The sequence below is a fragment of the Aegilops tauschii genome, chromosome 3 (genome assembly GCF_002575655.3).
Source record: "Aegilops tauschii subsp. strangulata cultivar AL8/78 chromosome 3, Aet v6.0, whole genome shotgun sequence".
Taxonomy (NCBI): domain Eukaryota; kingdom Viridiplantae; phylum Streptophyta; class Magnoliopsida; order Poales; family Poaceae; genus Aegilops; species Aegilops tauschii.
Window position 1 is genome coordinate 534,210,561 of NC_053037.3, and position 20,642 is coordinate 534,231,202.

A 20,642-nucleotide genomic window follows, 5' to 3' on the forward strand; every position below is an offset into this window, starting at 1 on the left:
TCCCTTCCCACACTTGGCCCACGCAGGCCTCCGGGGTTGGTGGACCCCCGGAACCCTCCGGTGGTCCCGGTACATTACCGGTGACGCCCGAAACTCTTTCGGTGGCCAAAACGGGACTTCCCATATATAAATCTTTACCTCCGGACCATTCCGGAACTCCTCGTGACGTCCGGGATCTCATCCGGGACTCCGAACAACATTTGGTAACCACGGATATCTATTCCCTATAACCCTAGCGTCATCGAACCTTAAGTGTGTAGACCCTACGGGTTCGGGAACCATGCAGACATGACCGAGACGTTCTCCGGCCAATAACCAACAGCGGGATCTGGATACCCATGTTGGCTCCCACATGTTCCACGATGATCTCATCGGATGAACCACGATGTCGGGGATTCAATCAATCCCGTATACAATTCCCTTTGTCAATCGGTATGTTACTTGCCCGAGATTCGATCATCGGTATCCCAATACCTCGTTCAATCTTGTTACCGGCAAGTCACTTTACTCGTTCCGTAATGCATGATCCCGTGGCTAACTCCTTAGTCACATTGAGCTCATTATGATGATGCATTACCGAGTGGGCCCAGAGATACCTCTCCGTTATACGGAGTGACAAATCCCAGTCTCGATTCGTGCCAACCCAACAGACACTTTCGGAGATACCTGTAGTGTACCTTTATAGCCACCCAGTTACGTTGTAACGTTTGGTACACCCAAATCATTCCTACGGTATCCGGGAGTTGCACATTCTCATGGTCTAAGGAAATGATACTTGACATTAGAAAAGCTCTTAGCAAACGAACTACACGATCTTGTGCTATGCTTAGGATTGGGTCTTGTCCATCACATCATTCTCCTAATGATGTGATCCCGTTATCAATGTCATCCAATGTCCATGGTCAGGAAACTATAACCATCTATTGATCAACGAGCTAGTCAACTAGAGGCTTACTAGGGACATGTTGTGGTCTATGTATTCACACATGTATTACGGTTTCCAGTTAATACAATTATAGCATGAACAATAGACAATTATCATGAACAAGGAAATACAATAATAACCATTTTATTATTGCCTCTAGGGCATATTTCCAACAGATGATGCACCTGTGGGTCTCGGATCTCCTGACGCATACTGAGGTAGGCAGTCTAGGTTGCCGGTAGCTGGTGATCAACTTGGGCAAGAGGACCCTGCCTGTGGTATGGTTCAGTGTCAAACACTGGCTCTTCCTGCTCGCTCTCAATGATCATGTTGTGCAAGATGACACAGCAGGTCATGATCTCCCACATTTGATCTTTCGACCAGGTCTGAGCGCGGTACCGGACAACAGCAAATCGAGATTGGAGCACACCAAATGCCCGCTCGACATCCTTCCTGCAAGCCTCCTAAATCTTCGCAAACCAGGCAATCCAGAGGTCCTGTGTGGCCACCGCCTCAAGTACCACACTGCAACCGCCTTTGGCGCCTTTGTACATCCCCTGCCAAGCAAATGGGCAATTCTTCCATTTCCAATGCATGCAGTCGATGCTTCCAAGCATCCCAGGAAATCCTCTTGCTGCATTCTGTGCTAGGATCCGAGCAGTGTCTTCCGCATTGGGCGTTCTCAAGTATTGCGGTCCAAACACTGCCACCACTGCCCGACAGAACTTGTAGAAACACTCTATGCTGGTGGACTCGGCCATGCGCCCATAGTCGTCCTGTGAGTCACCGGGAGCTCCATATGCAAGCATCCTCATCGCTGTCGTGCATTTCTGGATGGAGGTGAATCCAAGTTTGCCGGTGCAATCCATCTTGCATTTGAAGTAGTTGTCGAACTCCCGGATGGAATTCACAATCCTGAGGAAAAGCTTTCTGCTCATCCGATAACGGCGCCGAAATGTTCTGTCGTCGTGAAGTGGAGCATCGGTGAAGTAGTCGGAGTAGAGCATGCAGTAGCCTTCGAGACGATGCCGGTTCTTTGCTTTCACCCGCCCCGGCGCCGAGCCACCTCGCCGCGGCTTTTCATTGCTCGCCAGCAGTTGGGCGAGGGCGGCGAGCACCATGAGATGCTTTTCTTCCTGGACGTCGGCCTCGGCTTCCTCCTCCAGCAGCGCGGCGAGCACTTCCTCGTCATCCGAGTCCATCGCTGAGGCAGGCAAATCGCCGAACACCTTGCGCGCGGTGGGCGTGCACCCGCCGCTAAACTGCCCCTCCGCGGCCGGAAACGGTGGCCGGAAACGCCCAGCTGGTGTCGGAGGGGCTGCCGCGGCGAACCTCTGCTATTTTTCCGGCGGGGAATGGCAATCTACCAGTGAAGGGCGGCGGGGCGGCGCCGGGATATACCTAGTGGCGGCCGAGAGCGCAGGGGGTGGGAGGCGAGTCGGAGAAGAAAATCTTGACTTTTCACCTGACGGTGTGGGCCAGCCGTGCTTTTCCTTTGCGTCGGAGCCCCCAAGCGCCCCCCAGCGCGCCGGGTTCGGCCTGCGGCCGCCGGGCACGACTAGGCCCTTTTTTTGGCGCCGGCGCCAAAAAGTCGACCGGGGGGGCCTGTTGGGGACGCGGCTAGAGATGCTCTGAGCATGGGTGGCACGGGCAGCCGCGCGAGCGAGGGTGGTGCAGGTGGCCGAGAACAAGTCGGGGGCGCTGCCCTCTCTTCCCTTTGTATGAGGGTGCTGGAGATGTGTACTACTCCAAGTGATAGGGCTATCCATACTAGTACAGCAGTTGTTGATTCACTGTAGTAGATAGCTGTGAATTAAGTTAATGGCACAATAGTTTATTTGGATCATAACACCCCACCATTTTAGCCAACACAAGTATAGTACGTAAAAAAAGTTTGGTAAAATCACTTAGTATGAATAGCATCGCTCCAAGTTATTTCCCGTGAACAACCCATCCATCGCCACGCTCCCTCTCATCTCCTTGATCGCCGGTTGCCCTTCCCTGAAATCCCTCCTCCTGCCGACTCCATCTGCTTTATAGATGGAGCTGCGCCAGTTCTGCCCCTCCGCCGACGACAAATGGCGCTCGCCGCCACCCAGATCGACCACCTCCGCGCCCTCGTCGCCCGCCGCGCGCGGCACCTCGCCCGCGTCCGCACCTACCAGCTGACCTGCCTCCCTCCGCCTCGTTGTCCGGCTCCCCGACAGCGACGAGGACGACGATTACTACCCGGAGCTCCGCCGCTGCTACAACGAGGAGTACTACTATGAGGACGGGCAGGAGAGGGGAGCGAGGAGGGTGCCGCGGCGTGGATCTGGAGCGCCGGATCTGCCTCCTCGAGAACGGACGAGCTAGGGATGTAGGTGAATCGTCCCTGGAGGAAGAGAATGCTCCCACCTGTATGCAGATGAGGCATTATTGCTGGACCTGGCCGGACAGGAAACACGCGGATTTTGTGATGACAAGGAGTTACATGAGACTGTGTAAAAAATACAGATGAAGACTTTCTCCAATGCCGTGTTGTTTAAGGTATGGTGATCTTTCGTGCCACCGAGTTGGTTGTTACCTTTATAAATTGTTGCCGGGTCGTCGATATTTTGCTTATTGTGCTTTGCTTTGGTCTGATTCTGATAGGTTCTAGCATTAGAAAGTTTATGAAACACAAGCATTGGTGATTCGTTAAACTTTTAGTCAAGATGGGAATGGGTCGACCCGGACCCGGCCTTGGACCTGGCCCCATGACCCCAAGGTCAGTATGTGAGGCCATGGGCCGGCCTATTTCATAAAAAAAAGTATGGCCTCGTCGACCCGTTGGGTATATGAGGCCGACCCAAGATTAAGATGAGAAAATCCATGAATTCAGTTAGCACAATTTGAAGACCGGGAAGGCCACCGGGATGGGGACAAGTTGAAAAGAAGAGGAAGGCGACCAGGATGACGAGCTCGACGGCGACCAAGACGACGAACGAGAGGCACGAGCGGGACGAACGCCGGCGGCAGCAGAGATGCTTGAGGGTGCCGTTCAAACAAGCCGCTGGTTGTTTCTACGTCCATGTACTAGTTCACGTAAAAATCAATCCACCGGCCTGCTTGTGTACAGGGGCGTCTCCAACAATCGAACCAGTTTGGTCAGCTTCTTACGTGCGTGTCTTCCGGTCAAGTAATTCATCTACACGTGAGCACATCGTCGATTTCATCAGAAAGTACACGACGAGTCGAGGCCAACAGGGGGCAGCCAGCGGCAGCAGAGATGGTCGGGGGACTGGGTCGACCCATCTGACCCATCGGGCCGCACGGTGCCGACTTCATTGACCCATATATCAATTGAGGCCAACCCACTTGACCCATTGGCCTTGACTTTTTGGGCCGGGTCAGTGACCCAGCGGGTCGACCCGGCCCATTCCCATCTTGAACTTTTAGTATGGCGCATTTGTGCAGATTCGTCGATCTTGCAAGATCCAAATGCAGAAAAACAATCTATCATATCTTGGATAGGTTTTGCCATAGAAGTTTGGTATGATTGTTGTTGAATGTTGCCACAGAATTTGTTTCTACTAATGCTCTGACCTAGCCTTGGTTGGAGCTGATTTTGGTACATGCGAGTTATGGTACATTTTGCTACCAGTTTACTTAAGATAGCTAGGATTTCCATCGAAGAGTATCTGTGTGATGGATCTTTTCAACTTTGTTTCCTATTCAATCAGGTGCAGATTTTTGTGAGATAATCTCGTCCTAACATGTCTCTGATTTTGGTTTTGGTTTTTCCTGTGGATGTCAGGAAAGGAGGGCAGGTTCGTAGGGGGTTAACAAGCAAGGTGATGCTATTGTGTCTATTATGTGTAGTTTGTTTGAGAGAAGTCACACTGATTTCTCTCGATATTTGTCTATTTGCAGGGAAGTTAGTCAAAGGTCAGTTAAGACTGATCTAGAAGCGGTTGAACAATGCCAACAGTGCATAGTTGTATGTCATCTAGGGCTGTCTCCATTTCATATCACCCGGAGTTGTCTAATGCCTCTGAATATGCTGATATCCGGAGGTAATAAATTTTACAGTACTTAGCATACTTAGATGAAAAGTTAAATCATGCATGTGTTCGGAAACCAAGTTCAAAATCATGATGTGTTATCGGTTTCTTTAATTTTCTATGTTGTGAGCTCTTTTTTGGGAAATATTTGGGTTTGCTTGATTTTCGTCTTCCGTACGCCTTTGGTCCTCATAGTAATATATTTTGTCTCAATTCATGGACATTCAACTATGATATGAAATAATTCTTCACTTATTGGTCGATGCATTTTTTAAATTGTGTTGACTCATTTTGCTCGTAGCAATGCACGGGCATTGTCCTAGGGCATGTTTGGTTGCCCGCATTAGGCCCAACCAGGCCCGCGCGGGAAGAAAATAGTCCGTTTGGTTACATGTGTTCACTATTTGGCCTGCATCGCACTATGTTTAAAGCACCTCCAGCCAGGCCTGCTAGGAACCTCAGAATTGGCAGTTTTTCCACGGCCAGGCCCGCGGGATGCACGTGGTCGGCGGCGGGATGCACGTGGTCGGCGGCGGGTGCACGCGAGGAGCCATGCTAGAGACTTCGTGTTGTTTCCAGAACCGTCGACAATAATTACCCTCACTGCCTCACCTTCCCTCATCGCTCTCTCTCCCCTCTCTCCATTCTTCCACTATCACACCGGGGGCGGCATTCAGCGGATCGGAGAACAGCAAGGCAACCATCGGCCTCCATCACCGGCATCAGGAACATCACCCATAGCACTTCGGCAATGGCGGTAAGCCCTATTTTCACCTCCTCCCATACCAATTCGTATTCAATCCGCGTTCAGATTCGGTCCGCGTAATCCATCCGCGTTCAGATTCGGTTCGCGTAATCCATCCGCGTTCAGATTCGGTCCGCGTAATCCATCCGCGTTCAGATTCGGTCCGCGTAATCCATCCGTGTTCAGATTCGGTCCGCGTAATCCATCCGCGTTCAGATTCGGTCCGCGTTCTAGGGGAATGGGGAATCGCGGTAAATATTCATAGGATTGTTCAGAACTTCTTCATGAGTACTAAGTAGCGATGGATTTTAGGGTTGCGGTCCGGATTGAGTACAAGGGGAATGGGATTCGGGGTTAATCTTACACAGTAGCTTTAAATCCTAGCCTCGGCGACCCTAGAGGCGCTTGGAGTGGCGGTGCCCCTCGGTCTTGTAGTTGTCCTCCAGCTCGACTGTAGCATGCACTGTCTCGTCATCCTCACCGTCGTCCAGATCTATTGGCATACTACAGTGGGCTGGCTCCGGCGCCCTGACCACCATCGCCACTGCTTCTTCCTCCTTCGGCTCCAAAGCGATGACCTCCGACGCCACCGTCCTATTCCAGAACGCTATGGCACGCTGGTCTTGAGGAGCTCTGTACTCCTTGTACTTGGCCCATCTTGCCCTCTGTGCAGCATCGCCGGAGTCGGCCTGATTCATGGCCCAGCGCAGGATGTCGACTGACATAGTGCCCTTCATTGGGTCAGGAATCAGCATCTTCAACTCCTCGGTTGTCGGTGCTGGTGAAGTTCGAGCACACTTCCATGGTGTTCTCGAACTTGGCGCGGTCACCGAGCGAGCACCCGAGGAAGAATGCCCTCCATCCAATGCCCCGGGGGAAGGGGTTGGAGTTCATGGCGATGGAGAGATGGTAGAGGAGTGAGAGATAGAGAGGGTTAATTGAGTGCTGTGGTGGGTGAATATAGGGGCCTGGACGATAGGATTTAATGCCGAACAACCTTTGAACTCTGTGTTGTTCATAATGCAGATCGAGACGAAGAACAAGGGCAAGGAGGCGGTGTCGGCAATGGAGAAGGGCAAGGAGGTGGTGCCGCTGTTGGACGAGGTGCCGCTCACGGACGAGGACGTGGTGGTGGAGGAGCCCCACAGCGGCAAGTGCCGGAACTATGGGCACTACCATGAGGGTGGGCCAACTCACTTCTGCAAGGTGATCCTATGCCCCTAGACTTCACGAAACACTTCCCCGCCGTGCGGACGGGGTTCAAGCTGAAGACAAACACCGGCTGCGGATGGAGGGTTACTTTCCGACTGATGAATGGCCGAGTCACCCTCGATCGGGGTTGGGCCCCCTTCGCCGTCGTCCACCAGATCAAGATCCGGTACTTGGTGACCTTCAAGTTGCTGACTCCCGACACCTTGATGGTGACCGTCTTCAAAGACAACGGCATTGAAGTGGTGACCAAGTGCGGGAGGCACGACGACGCCTTCGCCGTGAACGTCTATGAGAGCTCTCTGTTGCACATGCTAGTTTGGTTAGGACTATGTCGTACTGGTTTGGTTAAAAACTGCTTAGTTTAAGTGTCGTACTATGTTGAGAACTACTTGATTTAGTTTAAACCTATGTTTATATGATATCTATTTGTGTGTCTTTGGTTTGTTCTGCCTGCCTAGTGTGCTGGTAACCATTGCCACCTCCATGAGGAGGTTACCCATGGGGCTTGTTTCGTTTAGTGATTAGTCCCACATCGCCTGGCTACGCAAAATGGGGTCGGGCGCTTGGCTATTTAATAGGACGTGGTGCCACGCGTGGAAGGGCATCCAAATCCTTGGTGAGCCTAACGCAGGCTACCCTTTCGGTATAAACTGAAAACCGAATCGAAAAAGGAAATATAAAAACACCAAAATTTACTAACCGAAGTTTGGTTTATACCAAATGCCCAGGCTGAGTCGCGGGAGGTGCCCAACAAGAATGCGCGGGACTGTCGAGTTGGAGCCACGAGGGAGGAGAAAGGGGATCGATTGCCCAAGCATTGCGGCTCACGCGTGACCCCTGGTAAGCTCCAAGACCCACCCCTTGCTTTTTCTTACATATGTGTTTAATGTCGGACGGTGGGGAGGGTTCTGGTACGACTCGAGTGGCGGGCTGGCTGGAGAATTCACCTGCATGCTAGTAGTAGTGGATATTAGGATAGATCTCACCATTGTTTTTAAGTCATCCCTAAGGCGTCGCCTAGGGGACGCCTAGGCATCGGCCTTGCCTTAGACACATGCTTAAGGCGTCTGCCTTAGGTCACAGGGCGTCCAAGTCATCCGCCTAGGGAAATCTGGATGCCTCGGGCAGGGACAAGGGCTTTAGGCGGGAAACAGAGTCTTGGGCGGGAACAAAAGGGCGGGAACCAGAGGCTTCGCGTGCCAACAGTTACAAGCAGGGGAATCAGAGAGATCGAACTAGTTTTCCCCCACCTGAACCTTTGGTGGCAGCTGGTGCTGCAAATCCAATCCGCCCCACCTCCTCTCCCGCGGCTTCTCCTCCTTCTCTCAGGTGAATCCCCCTCCTCTTCAGCAGATCCTCCTCCCCCTCCTCTCTTGCAGCTTATCACTTCCTCTCCGGCAGATCCTCCTCGGCTCCTCTCCAGGTCAACATTGGTTTTACCTCCCCCCTACCAAATTCTACTCTATTCTGCTGGTTAGAACCCTCTAAGGCGTCACTTGCCTTATGCCTTAGCGGCTTAGCGCTTAGGCGGTGAGGCACCCTCCCAGTGCCTTGATTTCACGTGTTACGACGTTATCTTGTTAGATGATGCGATCTTGTGCGAGTGGAGGGCCTGGATCTTCGATGCCATGATGTGATTTTTTTTCATTTTGTTAGTTATTTCCATTTTTTTCTTAACCAATTTAGGAACAAAATTATATTCGGCTCGAAATTTGGGAAAAAAACTAAGGACGCATCTACCAAGCGGTCCATGGCGCATGCCCAGAAAAGGAAACTTATCCCCCACGCGGTCCCCATGAGATAAAAATGGAAATTTGCCACCAACCACACCACGTGGTCCACCCACACGTGTTAGCCCCGCCTAGCTCCTTGCAGCAAATGTGTTTTTTTGTTGTGCCTATAATTCACATTGTTTCTGTCTTTGGAATCCTCTCCATGGGCTCTTTTAAACTAGGCCCCATTTGTATATGTTTCGACCAACATTTCTCCAAACCAATTTTGGTGTTACGGGAGCCAAATACTAAAGGATGCAACTTTTTGAAACCAACTTTGGTGCTACGAGAGCCGACTCTACAGGTTGTAACTTTAGTGCTACATGAACCAACTTCCTGTGAGGTTGTAACTTTAGTGCTACATGAACCAACTTCCTGTGGGTTGCAACTTAGCAACCATGGTGACCAGCTTCCTGTGATGTGGAACTCTGTATGTTGCCCTGACAATTGTCTAACAGCTGATGTGCAATTTCCCTTGTACCCCTGGATGTGTAGTTTTCACTGCTCGCACCTAGCCCAAACTACCCCTACTAGTGAGAAGTGCGACATTCCATTGTCCTCGGCCAACTGTGCATCACTCAATGTGCAACTTTTTCCTCTAGTCGTGGATGTGCAGTTTTCACCTGGCACTCTGCCTCAACTGCCCTACCAGTGAGATGTACAACTTCGTCTACTACCCCTGTCAACTGCTTAGCAGTCGTTATGGAACTTCCCTCCTACTCGTCGTTGTACAGTTTTCACTGTTAGCATCCCTCCCCAGCTACCCTACCAGTGAGATGCCCAACTTCATCTGTTGCCTCGACCAAATTCCTAGCATTCGATGTGCAACTTCAACTACTGCCCCGGTCGACTAGCGGGCTAGGGAAGGAGATGGGTGCTGATTTGAGACTCACCCCGAGAGTTGGGATAGGGATAAGATGTTGGATGGCCAAAAGGAGCAGATCAAGGCAAGTAACATGCGTGCCTCCTTGTACTGGACGGGCAACTCGAGCATGTCCCCATCCAGCAGGTCCTCGTCAAACCCTAGCCTCGTCATCGTCAGTGGACCACAAGATGAGGCTGTCGTGGGCTGACCTGAGCACCAATCTCCCATGGGACGCCTATCCCCAAATCAGTCGGCATCATTGTCGCTGCCGCTACCACGGTCGTCTTCTCTGCATCGGGACACCACCACAACTATATAGACATGGGACGCCATGGCCTTCAACCCACATCGGGATGCCGCTTCGCTCATGGATGGGTCACCATGGTCGTGTCCTCCTCGTCAGCACACCCGCATTGTACTCCATGCCAGCTGCACAACTACCATCACTAGGGACGTGAAGAAGAAGGATATGGTGGCGAAACGCAGTAGTGGATAGGCAATAAAGACGTCGGGTGCTGGCCATGGAAGCAGAGGAGGTGGAGAAGGGGATCAAGTTGACGAGATGCATAAAATATGATTGAGAGAGAGCTTTGTTTTTAGCCTAATCGTGCGTTAAGCAATTGGGAAAATTTAAGGGCATGGTGGTCTCGACACTGTTCTACCAAAAAAATTGGCAGATCAAATCCGATGTTATCGCCGCTACTGACCCTCCACCTGCTCAACCAGGCCTCCCTGGTCCTCCTCCCGAAGTGAGATGCGGCTATGGATTTGGGCGACTTTCAACCGATTAGCCTCGTTCATAGCTTCCCAAGCTCCCCGCCAAAGTCTTGTCAAATCGGTTTGCACCTTGCTTGGCTGAGCTCATCTACGCCAATTAAATCGCCTTAATCAAAGGCAGGGTGATCCTAGATAATTTCTTCTTAGTTCAGCAATCTGTGAAGCTCCTCCACCTGAAGAAAATGCCATTGATCTTGTTTAAGCTTGATAGTTCGAAAGCATTCGACTCGGTGGCTTGGCCTTTCGTCTTGGAGGTGCTTCGTCATAGGGGTTTTGGCTACAAGTGTATTTCCATAATTGCGACCCTTCTCCGCACCTCCTCCTCGCAGGTTTTGATCAATGGTTGCCCTTTCAGCCCTATTGTGCATGATCGCAGCCTGCGGCTAAGTGACGCCATATCTCCTCTATGCTTTTCGTTATTGTTATTGATGTACTCGATGCTATCCTCCGGAAGTTCGATCGGGAGGGGATCTTCCTACCCCTCTTCCATTGGGGCATTAAGCATTGTGCTTCTTATTCGCAAGAGAATGTGGCACTCTTCGTACGACTAATCTACGCATGATCTGGTCGGTGCCCGCTTCCTCCTTGAGATTTTCAAAAATGCTTCAGCTCTGAAGGTTAATCTTTCTAAGAGCGCGTTGGTTCCCATTCTCTGCCAAGGAATAGACATACAATGCCTCTCCGCGAAATTCCCTTGCCCAGTTTCCTCCTTCCAGATTAAGTATCTGGGCCTCTCGCTATCCCACTCATGGCTCCACAAGGCTGATCTCTTTACCCCTTGTGGAATTATTTTCCAACAAGCCCCCGGCCTAGAAGACGGTCATGATCCCCACTACCGGGCGCATCTTGCTCATGAACTTGGATCTCACCGCGCTGGGAATTTACCACATGCTCTTGATGTTCCACCATGGGTCCTCAAGGCGGCGGGCAAAATCCTTCATGGATTTTTATGGGCAAACTCGTATTGCACCAAGGAGGGAAATGTTTGGTCCCTTGGAAGAACGTGTGCACCCCTTTGCACCTTGGGGGGTTAGGTATGCACGATCCGAAGGACATCAACGCTGCGCTCCACACTAAGTGGCTTCGGACGGCAAAAACCTCTGATCACATCCCCTGGTCTGATGTTTACCTCTCTGTCTCGAATGAAGCCACGACCACCTTCAGGGCCTCGTCTTCTCTTGTGGTTATGGATGGGGCCTATTCACTCTTTTTGCACGACAATTGGATTGATGGATCGAGCATACCTATGCTGGTGCCGGACCTAGTGGTCGTTGTCCGCCCCCATGCTCTTGCTTGCCACACGATCAAGGATGGCATGGCAAAGCCTCTTGGGTAAGTGACCTCTGTGGCCAACTATCTGTGGCGACAATCGTACAATTCCTTGAATTATGGTTGAAGATCTTCGGTACGGCCACGTCTACCGGCCCGGACTTGTGGCCTTGGAAGTGGACGGCTTCTGCTGAGCACTCCACTAAGCCTTCCTACATTGTGACGTTCGCTGGCCGCATTGAGTGTGGCTGTGGTGAGCTCATCTGGAAGCCTGGGTCTCATATGAAGTTCAAGTTCTTCGCGTGGCTAGCCCTTTGGGAACGGTGTTGGACCTTGGATCGCTTGGCAAGATGGAGCCTCTCGCATCAGGCATTTCCCCCCTTTGCGGGCAATAAGTTGAGTCGATCGAGCACCTCCTCCTATGTTGTGTCTCTGCGCGGGAGGCCGGTACGACACTCTCCAGTTGATTGGCATTGCTCACCTCGCACCCACAACTGACGACTCAATCCTCGAGTGTGTTGGGGAACGTAGCAATAATTCAAAATTTTCCTACGTGTCAGCAAGATCAATCTAGGAGATGCTAGCAACGAGAGAGAGGGAGTGCATCTTCATACCCTTGAAGATCGCTAAGCGGAAGCGTTACAAGAACGCGGTTGATGGAGTCGTACTCGCGGCGATTCAAATCGTAGAAGATCCGATCTAGCGCCGAACGGACGGCGCCTCCGCGTTCAACACACGTACAGCCCGGGGACGTCTCCTCCTTCTTGATCCAGCAAGGGGAGAGAAGAAGTTGAGGGAGAACTCCAGCAGCACGACGGCGTTGTTGCAATGGAGCTCGTGGTTCTCCGGCAGAGCTTCGCTAAGCACTACGGAGGAGGAGGAGGTGTATGAGGAGGGAGGGCTGCGCCAGGGAGGAGGTGCGGCTGCCCTCCCACCCCTCCACTATATATAGGGGCAAGGGGAGAGGGGGAGGCGCCCTAGGGTTTCCCCTAGGGGGCGGCGGCCAAGCAGATTGGATCTCCCTAGGGAAAATCCTAGAGAGACTTGCCCCCCAAGCCAAGCAAGTGGAGGCTTGCCTCCCAAGCCAGGTGGAGGCGCCCCACCTCCCCAAGTAACGTGGGAAACGGTGTGGGGGGCGCACCACCCCTTAGTGGGCTGGTTTGCCCCTTCCCCTTTGGCCCATGAGGCCCTCCAACACTTGCCGGGGCTCCCGAAACACCTTTCGGTCATGCTGGCCATAGCCTGGTACCCTCGGAACACTTCCGGACTCCAATACCCTTCGTCCAATATATCGATCTTCACCGCCGGACCATTCCGGAACTCCTCGTGATGTCCGGGATCTCATCCAGGACTCCGAACAACCTTCGGTAACCACATACTATTTCCCATAACAACTCTAGCGTCACCGAACCTTAAGTGTGTAGACCCTACGGGTTTGGGAACCATGCAGACATGACCGAGACACCTCTCCGGCCAATAACCAATAGCGGGATCTGGATACCCATATTGGCTCCCACATGTTCCACGATGATCTCATCGGATGAACCACGATGTCGGGGATTCAATCAATCCCGTATACAATTCCCTTTGTCCATCGGTATGTTTACTTGCCCGAGATTCGATCGTCAGTATCCCAATACCTCGTTCAATCTCGTTACCGGCAAGTCTCTTTACTCGTTCCGTAACGCATGATCCCGTGGCTAACTCCTTAGTCACATTGAGCTCATTATGATGATGCATTACCGAGTGGGCCCAGAGATACCTCTCCGTCATACGGAGTGACAAATTCCAGTCTCGATTCGTGCCAACCCAACAGACACTTTCGGAGATACCTGTAATGCACTTGTATAGCCACCCAGTTACGTTGTGACGTTTGGTACACCCAAAGCATTCCTACGGTATCCGGGAGTTGCACAATCTCATGGTCTAAGGAAATGATACTTGACATTAGAAAAGCTTTTAGCAAACGAACTACACGATCTTGTGCTATGCTTAGGATTGGGTCTTGTCCATCACATCATTCTCCTAATGATGTGACCCCGTTATCAATGACATCCAATGTCCATGGTCAAGAAACCATAACCATCTATTGATCAACGAGCTAGTCAACTAGAGGCTTACTAGGGACATGTTGTGGTCTATGTATTCACACATGTATTACGGTTTCCAGTTAATACAATTATAGCATGAACAATAGACAATTATCATGAACAAGGAAATACAATAATAACCATTTTATTATTGCCTCTAGGGCATATTTCCAACAGAGTGGTGGTCTTACTGCCAAACTGCCATTCCCCCAAAGATGAGCAAATGCGTCAATCCGGTGATCCTTTGCTCCCTGGGATGCATTTGGCCCGAGCACAACCGGTGAGTTTTCAAGAACCATTCGTTAGGCCCTATGGCTGTGATAGAGAAGATCCCCGAACATTTTCGCGATTGGCGGAAGGTGGGTAACGGTAGTCTAAAGCAAGTAGTCCCATTGCGTGCCCAAGCGGATGGCCTGAGCTGCCTCTTCCCCACACACCCCCTGTACGGTGGCACAAACTTCATCGGTGAAGATCTCCTTGAAGTATGACGTTGTTGTACACTCCATTTCAGAAGGCACCAACTTCCACAGACCATCAACATCTCTAAGCTTCTTAATTTTATTTTTGCGCGCCCTTCGAACAACTTTTTTTTACGTGAAACCCTCCAAACAGCTTTACACTGGAAAATTTGGTGTTACGGCCCCCCTCTCGGCGAGCCAACAGATCTATGACCTTTGCATCCAGAACATTTCTTCCCGGTAGAGCGTCTCATTCATGATGTTTGTGAGACATCTTGCGAGGGTCGCCATTATGTTGATGTAGTAGTGCAAAGCTCTTTCCGGAGTTTACCCAGCTCCCGCAACACGATTCGGAATTTTATCCAAGTTCAGCCCTGAAGAACTCCCATGCGCTCGTAAATCTCGCCAAGGTTGTGCTTAGGATCGGCATTAGCCCACAAGGACGAAATATTTGTAGGGAGGTCGCCTGCCCGCTCTGAGAAGACTTGGTACTGTTTGCACTTCTGTTGTCGCTGGTTCCATTCTTCGTGTCCAATTTTACTAGAGAGTGGCGTGTCCAATTCACATCAGCCACTGCACGATCTAGTCTTACTCGATCATCTTGCTGTCCAATGCGCTTATTGTCATAAGTAAAAGGGGCGCCTGAGAAACTAAGATCTGTCAATTTGCAGACATGCAACACGTCCATGAAAGCTACCATCTGGTTCTCAGCTAGCTGTATAAGGGAAAAATGCTCGTACTGCCACAAAGTTCGTTAAAGTCGCCCACAAGCATCCAAGGCAGATCGGAAACCGCTTTTAAGGACTGAATGGTAGACCACATAAGATGTCTATTTTCCACTCTTAGTTCACCATAGACATATGCCAGGACAACTCCGAAGGCGAGGTAGTGCATTTGAATTTATGAAAATATGAACAAAATAGTTTTGAAATGCATGGATAGTGTTACTGAAATTATGAAATAGGGATCTAACTTTTTTGTAAAATTTAATTGATCTTTTGTGAAATATAATTGAATTAGCAAATTCATCTGTAGTGCATTTAAAATTATGAACCCAGTCAAATGCATATGTAGTGTAGTTGATTTCTTTTGAAATGTATGTATATTGCATCTAAACTTATGAAAATAGGAAGAAAATAATTGTGAAATTCATGTGTAATGTATCCAAAAAATTAAAATAGAAATGAAATCTAGTATAAAAAAACTAAATTCTAATTCCATTTTTCTTATTGAAATTGCTTCGGTTTTGTGCAAAAAATGTGTTGCGACTTTTTAAATCATTGTGTATTAGAGTCTTCTGATTTTATTTTTCAAGAAAACTCAAAAGTCTTGCATCTCGATGCAAAGAAGAATTTATACAGCCCCTAAGAAGGGCAGCATCCATTATTACAACATGACACCTCTAATCGCTAGGCATCGCCCCTGCCAGTAGCAACATCGCTAGATCCCTCGTCCACAGGGTCGCCGCTGCCTGACTTCTGCCTTGATCGTGTCAAGGATGCGAGCTAAGATAATGTTGGGATGCTTCCAAATGCACCTTGACACCATCAAGATGGCAAAGTACGTGCCCTTCGGAGTAGAATGAATGGACATGTTTTTTGCCACCAGTCCATGAAATCTCCCCTACAATGGGGGAAGGGGGTGTAGGGTCGTCAATTGGATCCAAGATAGCACCTCATCTCCCACCATAAGGCCAATGGACTCAAGGACCCACAATTTACTAACTGGTTGACGTGGGAGTGGACGACATGGATTGGCATTTAGCGGTCTTCTGATTGTGCATCTTTTCTGAAATTGCATTAAAGCATGTGTGTAGACTTTACCTGAATTTGAAATAGTGTCCAAAAACTCTGTGAAATGGGTATGCAATACTTTGTGGAATGCATGGTTATGAAAAATTTACAGATTGTGAATTAATGTGTGAATCTTTTGTGGACTGCAGTGGCGGGGCGGGGTTCTTCTTTCCGGCCATTGTCGATGCAGAGCAATGGGAATACGCCGCCACTGTTCTCCCTCGGGAGTGGCCGTGGGATGCCACCACCTGCTGTTTATTCCCGGAAACAGGGGGCTAGCGCCGATGGCGGGCCTTCTGCCGTACAGAGTGACGGCGGCGGCAACCACCTTCCCAGCAGCACTGACGTTGGCCACGGCCAACCAGTGAGCGAGAGGCCGCTTCAGATCGTTCCTGCTAACACCAGAGCTGGGACGGGCAAGAACATGCCACCGGCCGGTGGCAACGGCGGCTCTGCCGTGCCGGCAAACGGCCGCGTACGGAAGACACGCGCACCCAAGGGGAGCAGCACTCTAGGGGAATCCAGGAAGGTGCCCGGCAAGAAATCTGACGCCGGTGAACCGGCGGGCATGCACCATGGCACCCAAGACAACAACCAGCTGAAGACTGTCTCGGCTCCAAGCAACAGCAGGAATAGGAAGAGCACGGCCTCTGCCTCGGCCGTGCCATCGAGCCGGAGGCCTCGCAGGAATAACAGTAGCATGTCCGGCACGGCGGCGGCCAGAGCCAAGAAGCACACCATCCTGACATGGCTGATCGACTCCGGTGTGCTCAAAGAGAACGAGAAGGTCTCGTACGTGGACAGCACCAGCTTCGCCACGAAGGCCTCTGGCGCGGTGACTAGGGCCGGCATCCAGTGCACCTGCTGCAACACCGCGATGGCGCCCCCGACCTTCTCGTCCCACGCCGGCTCTGAGGACTCGACACCGTGGGAGAGGCTCCTGCTAAAGTCCGGCAAGTCGTTGCTGGAGTGCGTGCGGGAGGCGTGGCAGGGGGAGGACCTGAGGACCTTACACGCCAAGCAGAAGGCACGGGCTGCGCTGGAGAAAGAACGGGAGAGGAGCACACAGGAGAAGAAGCGTGCTCTGCTGCTCGCCAAGCAGAGCAGGAAGGAACCAGCCCTCGCCCTCGACGGGACCAACTATGGGGGGGACGACGACCGGAGCGACGACGCGTGCGGTGTGTGCGCAGACGGCGGACAGCTGCTGTGCTGCGACAGCTGCCCGTCCACCTTCCACCCGGAGTGCCTCGCCGTGAAGGTCCCTGAGGACTGCTGGGTCTGCCACTACTGCCGCTGCTTCCTGTGCTCCGCCGATGATGACGGCCATGGCGGCCTCTCCGACTGCAACCAGTGCACCCGCAAGTGTAAGCAACTCCCTCTCGTGTCTCTGAAGAATAAGGATCTCCACAGATGAATAGTACTTAACTGATGATGCTTCTGCATGCATGCAGATCACCAGCACTGCCGCGCGCCCCTGTTGGCCGGGCACGAGATCGGTCCCTACTGCAGCGAAGCCTGCAACAAGGTAAAAGCACCTGATGAAACATACATATTTGCTTTCAGGAACTTTAGTTCGTTCAAGTTTGGTGTAATCCGTTATTTTGCCATAAACCTGCTGACCATAACACGGACACGGTGACATTTTTTATTCAGATAGCAGTGAATCTGTCAAACATGGTGGGAGCCACGACCAGCATCGGCGAGGAAGGCCACTCATGGTCCCTGTTAAAGATCCAGCGGGGCTCCATGACGTCAGACTCCGCCGCCCTGCTGGAGTGCAATGCGAAGCTGGCAGTGGCGTTTGGCGTGCTGGATTTGTGCTTCAACCCTGTGAAGGACCGGCTGACCGGCATTGACATGATTCGCCAGGCCGTCTACAGCGTCGAGTAAGCCGGCCGGGGCTCTCTCTCTCTCTCTCTCTCTCTCTCTCTCTCTCTCTCTCTCAGTGTGAGGCAGATCAAGGTTCTGAACAAGACTTGGTTGACTGTGTTTTGGATGTTGTGGTGCAGATCGGACTTCAAGCGGCTGAGCTATGAAGGTTTCTACACCATAGTTCTGCAGAAGGACACGGAGATCATATCAGTGGCCTTGCTCAGGTATCTCTATATATGGGCCCATCCATCCCTTCGCCGCATTTCGTTTTTTGGGGGTTCATATAAAGAAAACATATGGTCTTAGTTTCGTTTTTAATTTCAATTGTATATATACAGATGAACACGCTCAGATACATATGTGTCTTAATTTAATTTGCAGGTTCCATGGCGCCAAGCTGGTGGAGATGCCGTTCGCGTGCACACTGCCGCAGTACCATAGACAAGGGATGATGCGCCGCCTCGTCAATGCCATCGACAAGGTTGCCACAGCACACACGAAACACTACTTGTTTCTCTATCTGTTTTCGGCACATATCATTTGTAAGTTTTGCACTGATGCATGTGCATCTGTTGAGTCGTCAGGTGCTAGAATCGGTGCAGGTGGAGAATTTGGTGATCTCGGCGGTGGCCGAGGTAGTGGACACATGGAAGAAGCTTGGCTTCATGACCGTGGATCCACAGCTGAGAGATGAGGCCAAGAGGCTCAGCATGGTCACCATTGCCGGCACCATCCTACTCCAGAAGCCCACCGCATTGCCGATGACCGAGGACGAGCTGGCGTTCCTGGAGATGGGCTGGCCGCTCTGCAGCTTCGTCGACCTCTTGAACGGGATCGCATTCCCATGGCCGCCATATGCTGACCCCGTGGCCGCTGCCGTGAGGGGGGCGGGCGGCAAGGCGTAGCTACGCCGCGGCCTCATGCAGCGGCAACCTCCACCTCGGCGTGAACAAGTGATCATGACGCCATTTTTCTGAAGAATTTGTTGTGTTTCTTTATTTGACAATTGAAGTTAGTTTACATACCGTTTGCTTTAAAAAGTCAGAAGAATGGACCGATAACTCTGAAGTTTTGACATTTGGAGTTTTTTTACATATCTTAGACATGGTTGGGGAACTTCAGTGTATGCTTATGTTATCATGGGATCTACAAGTTTTTGGATGACAAGGAATCGTATTTTTCTGTCGTTGATTGTTGCGATGGTATTTTTTTTTCTAGTGAGATTCTTGGGATGATGGTAGGAACCTTGCATGTACTCCCTCCGTTTCTTTTTAGTCCGCATATAAGGTTTGGTCAAAGTCAAGCTTTGTAGAGTTTGACTAACTTTATATTAAAAATATAAACATTCATAATGTGAAATCAATATTATCAGATGCATCATGAAACGTATGTTCATACTATATAGTTTTAGTATTGTAGATGTTCATATTTTTTATATAAATTTGGTCAAACTTCGTGCAGTTTCACTTTGACCAAATCTTATACGCAGAGTAAAAAGAAAGAGGGAGTACAACACTTTTTAAACAGGATGGGCTCCTAGAAAATGAACGACACGACTCCTTCCCCGGCACGTCGCAGGCTGTTGACACAGCCTTACTCAGCATCCCTTCTGGGCATGATTCTTGTACTTCAGTTATGGTCGATGTGTGATTTTCTGTTTTGGATCTAGTTCATCAAGAAAGAAATAGTCGTGTCTTTGTTCTATTGTAAGCCCAAGAGAAAATCATGGTACATACTCACCCTATCGATCGCCACCTCGGTCCACATCCGTCAACAAATGAAATTAGAGGGTAACAGACTGGTTGAACGGAAGAATGATGCACGGCTCTTTCTTAATGGCAAACTTATACTAGTGTGGTCATTAGAATTTTGTTTTTGGTGAATGGAGAATTTCATTGATCAAGTAGGTTCAGTTTGGTTTTGCACCTTCAGGCATCAATTTGGTTTTCCAGTTCCCCTGGTTCAGTACAATCAGCAGCACAAAGGGCCAGTAAAACCACAAGGCGCCTCCCTTCATTCCAGTGAGAGCGCAACGCCGTCCAGACATGCAATAACCTTGGCCTCAATGGCGCAAGAGCGTGCAATAGATGGCGACACGAAGTGATAACTTGCCCAGACGAGTCTCGCAGCACCATGACCGCCAACGACCACGCGGCAGCGGCTTCAGCAAGGGGGTCGTCGAGCTCTTCTTCGACGAGGCGTAGGAGTAGGGTGGTACATCAAACTTCAAACACATTCTTTATTTTCATATCCTGCACGTTCAAGGACAAGCACATATTAAGCATGGGGCGACATATCGATTCCTTTTGAAGCACATACTCAGCCAGACAGTGGGTTAGCGATTTGTTCAGGCTTGAACTCATGTTTGAAAGTTATAAATACTGAGTCTTTTATGCTCTCCATATTTGCAAATGCATCTGTGTATTCTTTTGAGCTTCTCTTATTGAAGCTGCGGGCCTGCGGTAGAACATGGAAAATTATTGTTTGCAGAATTAGGTGGCACCCTGGATAGGATGTGTATATATTGTCCATCAGGGTAAGAAGTGAAATGAAAATGTATAGCAAACCAATTTCAGTACAAGTACCTGCTCTCCCGGTTGCCTATTTGCACTGGTTTCTACTACGTACTCCCTCCGTTTCAAAATATAAGTCTTTGTAGAGATTCCACTATAAACTACATACGGAGCAAAATGACTGAATCTACACTCTAAAATGCATCTACATACATCCGTATATGTGGTCCATAGTGAAATTTCTACAAAGACTTATATTTAGGAACAGAGGGAGTATATGATAGAGATGAACAGTTAATACATCCACAAAACAGAAAATGGTGATG

General features: G+C 50.4%; 1 protein-coding gene across 3 annotated transcripts; it reads left to right on the forward strand.

Moving 5' to 3' along the window:
• The first annotated feature begins 2,834 nt into the window (after positions 1-2,834).
• Positions 2,835-18,970, forward strand: LOC109740792 (increased DNA methylation 1). Of its 3 annotated transcripts, XM_073511002.1 has the most exons (10): positions 2,869-3,454; positions 4,704-4,740; positions 4,820-4,962; positions 7,636-7,747; positions 16,081-17,295; positions 17,383-17,456; positions 17,585-17,817; positions 17,941-18,027; positions 18,185-18,284; positions 18,388-18,970. In XM_073511002.1, exons 5-10 carry the CDS (start codon positions 16,116-16,118, stop codon positions 18,706-18,708), a joined length of 1,995 nt encoding a protein of 664 aa, XP_073367103.1. In that variant the 5' UTR covers positions 2,869-3,454; positions 4,704-4,740; positions 4,820-4,962; positions 7,636-7,747; positions 16,081-16,115; the 3' UTR covers positions 18,709-18,970. The 3 variants fall into 3 exon arrangements, with proteins under 3 accessions (XP_073367102.1, XP_073367103.1, XP_020155432.3); XM_073511001.1 differs by lacking the exon at positions 7,636-7,747 and having other exon boundaries at positions 2,835-3,454; XM_020299843.4 differs by lacking the exons at positions 2,869-3,454; positions 4,704-4,740; positions 4,820-4,962 and adding an exon at positions 5,535-5,707.
• Positions 18,971-20,642: the final 1,672 nt, after the last annotated feature.

Excerpts from the sequence above, each read along its gene's own strand:
- LOC109740792 (XM_020299843.4), top strand. Across the intron at positions 17,457-17,584 it reads GCAGCGAAGCCTGCAACAAG|ATAGCAGTGAATCTGTCAAA; the intron begins GTAAAAGCACCT and ends TTTTTTATTCAG. Across the intron at positions 17,818-17,940 it reads CAGGCCGTCTACAGCGTCGA|ATCGGACTTCAAGCGGCTGA; the intron begins GTAAGCCGGCCG and ends GTTGTGGTGCAG.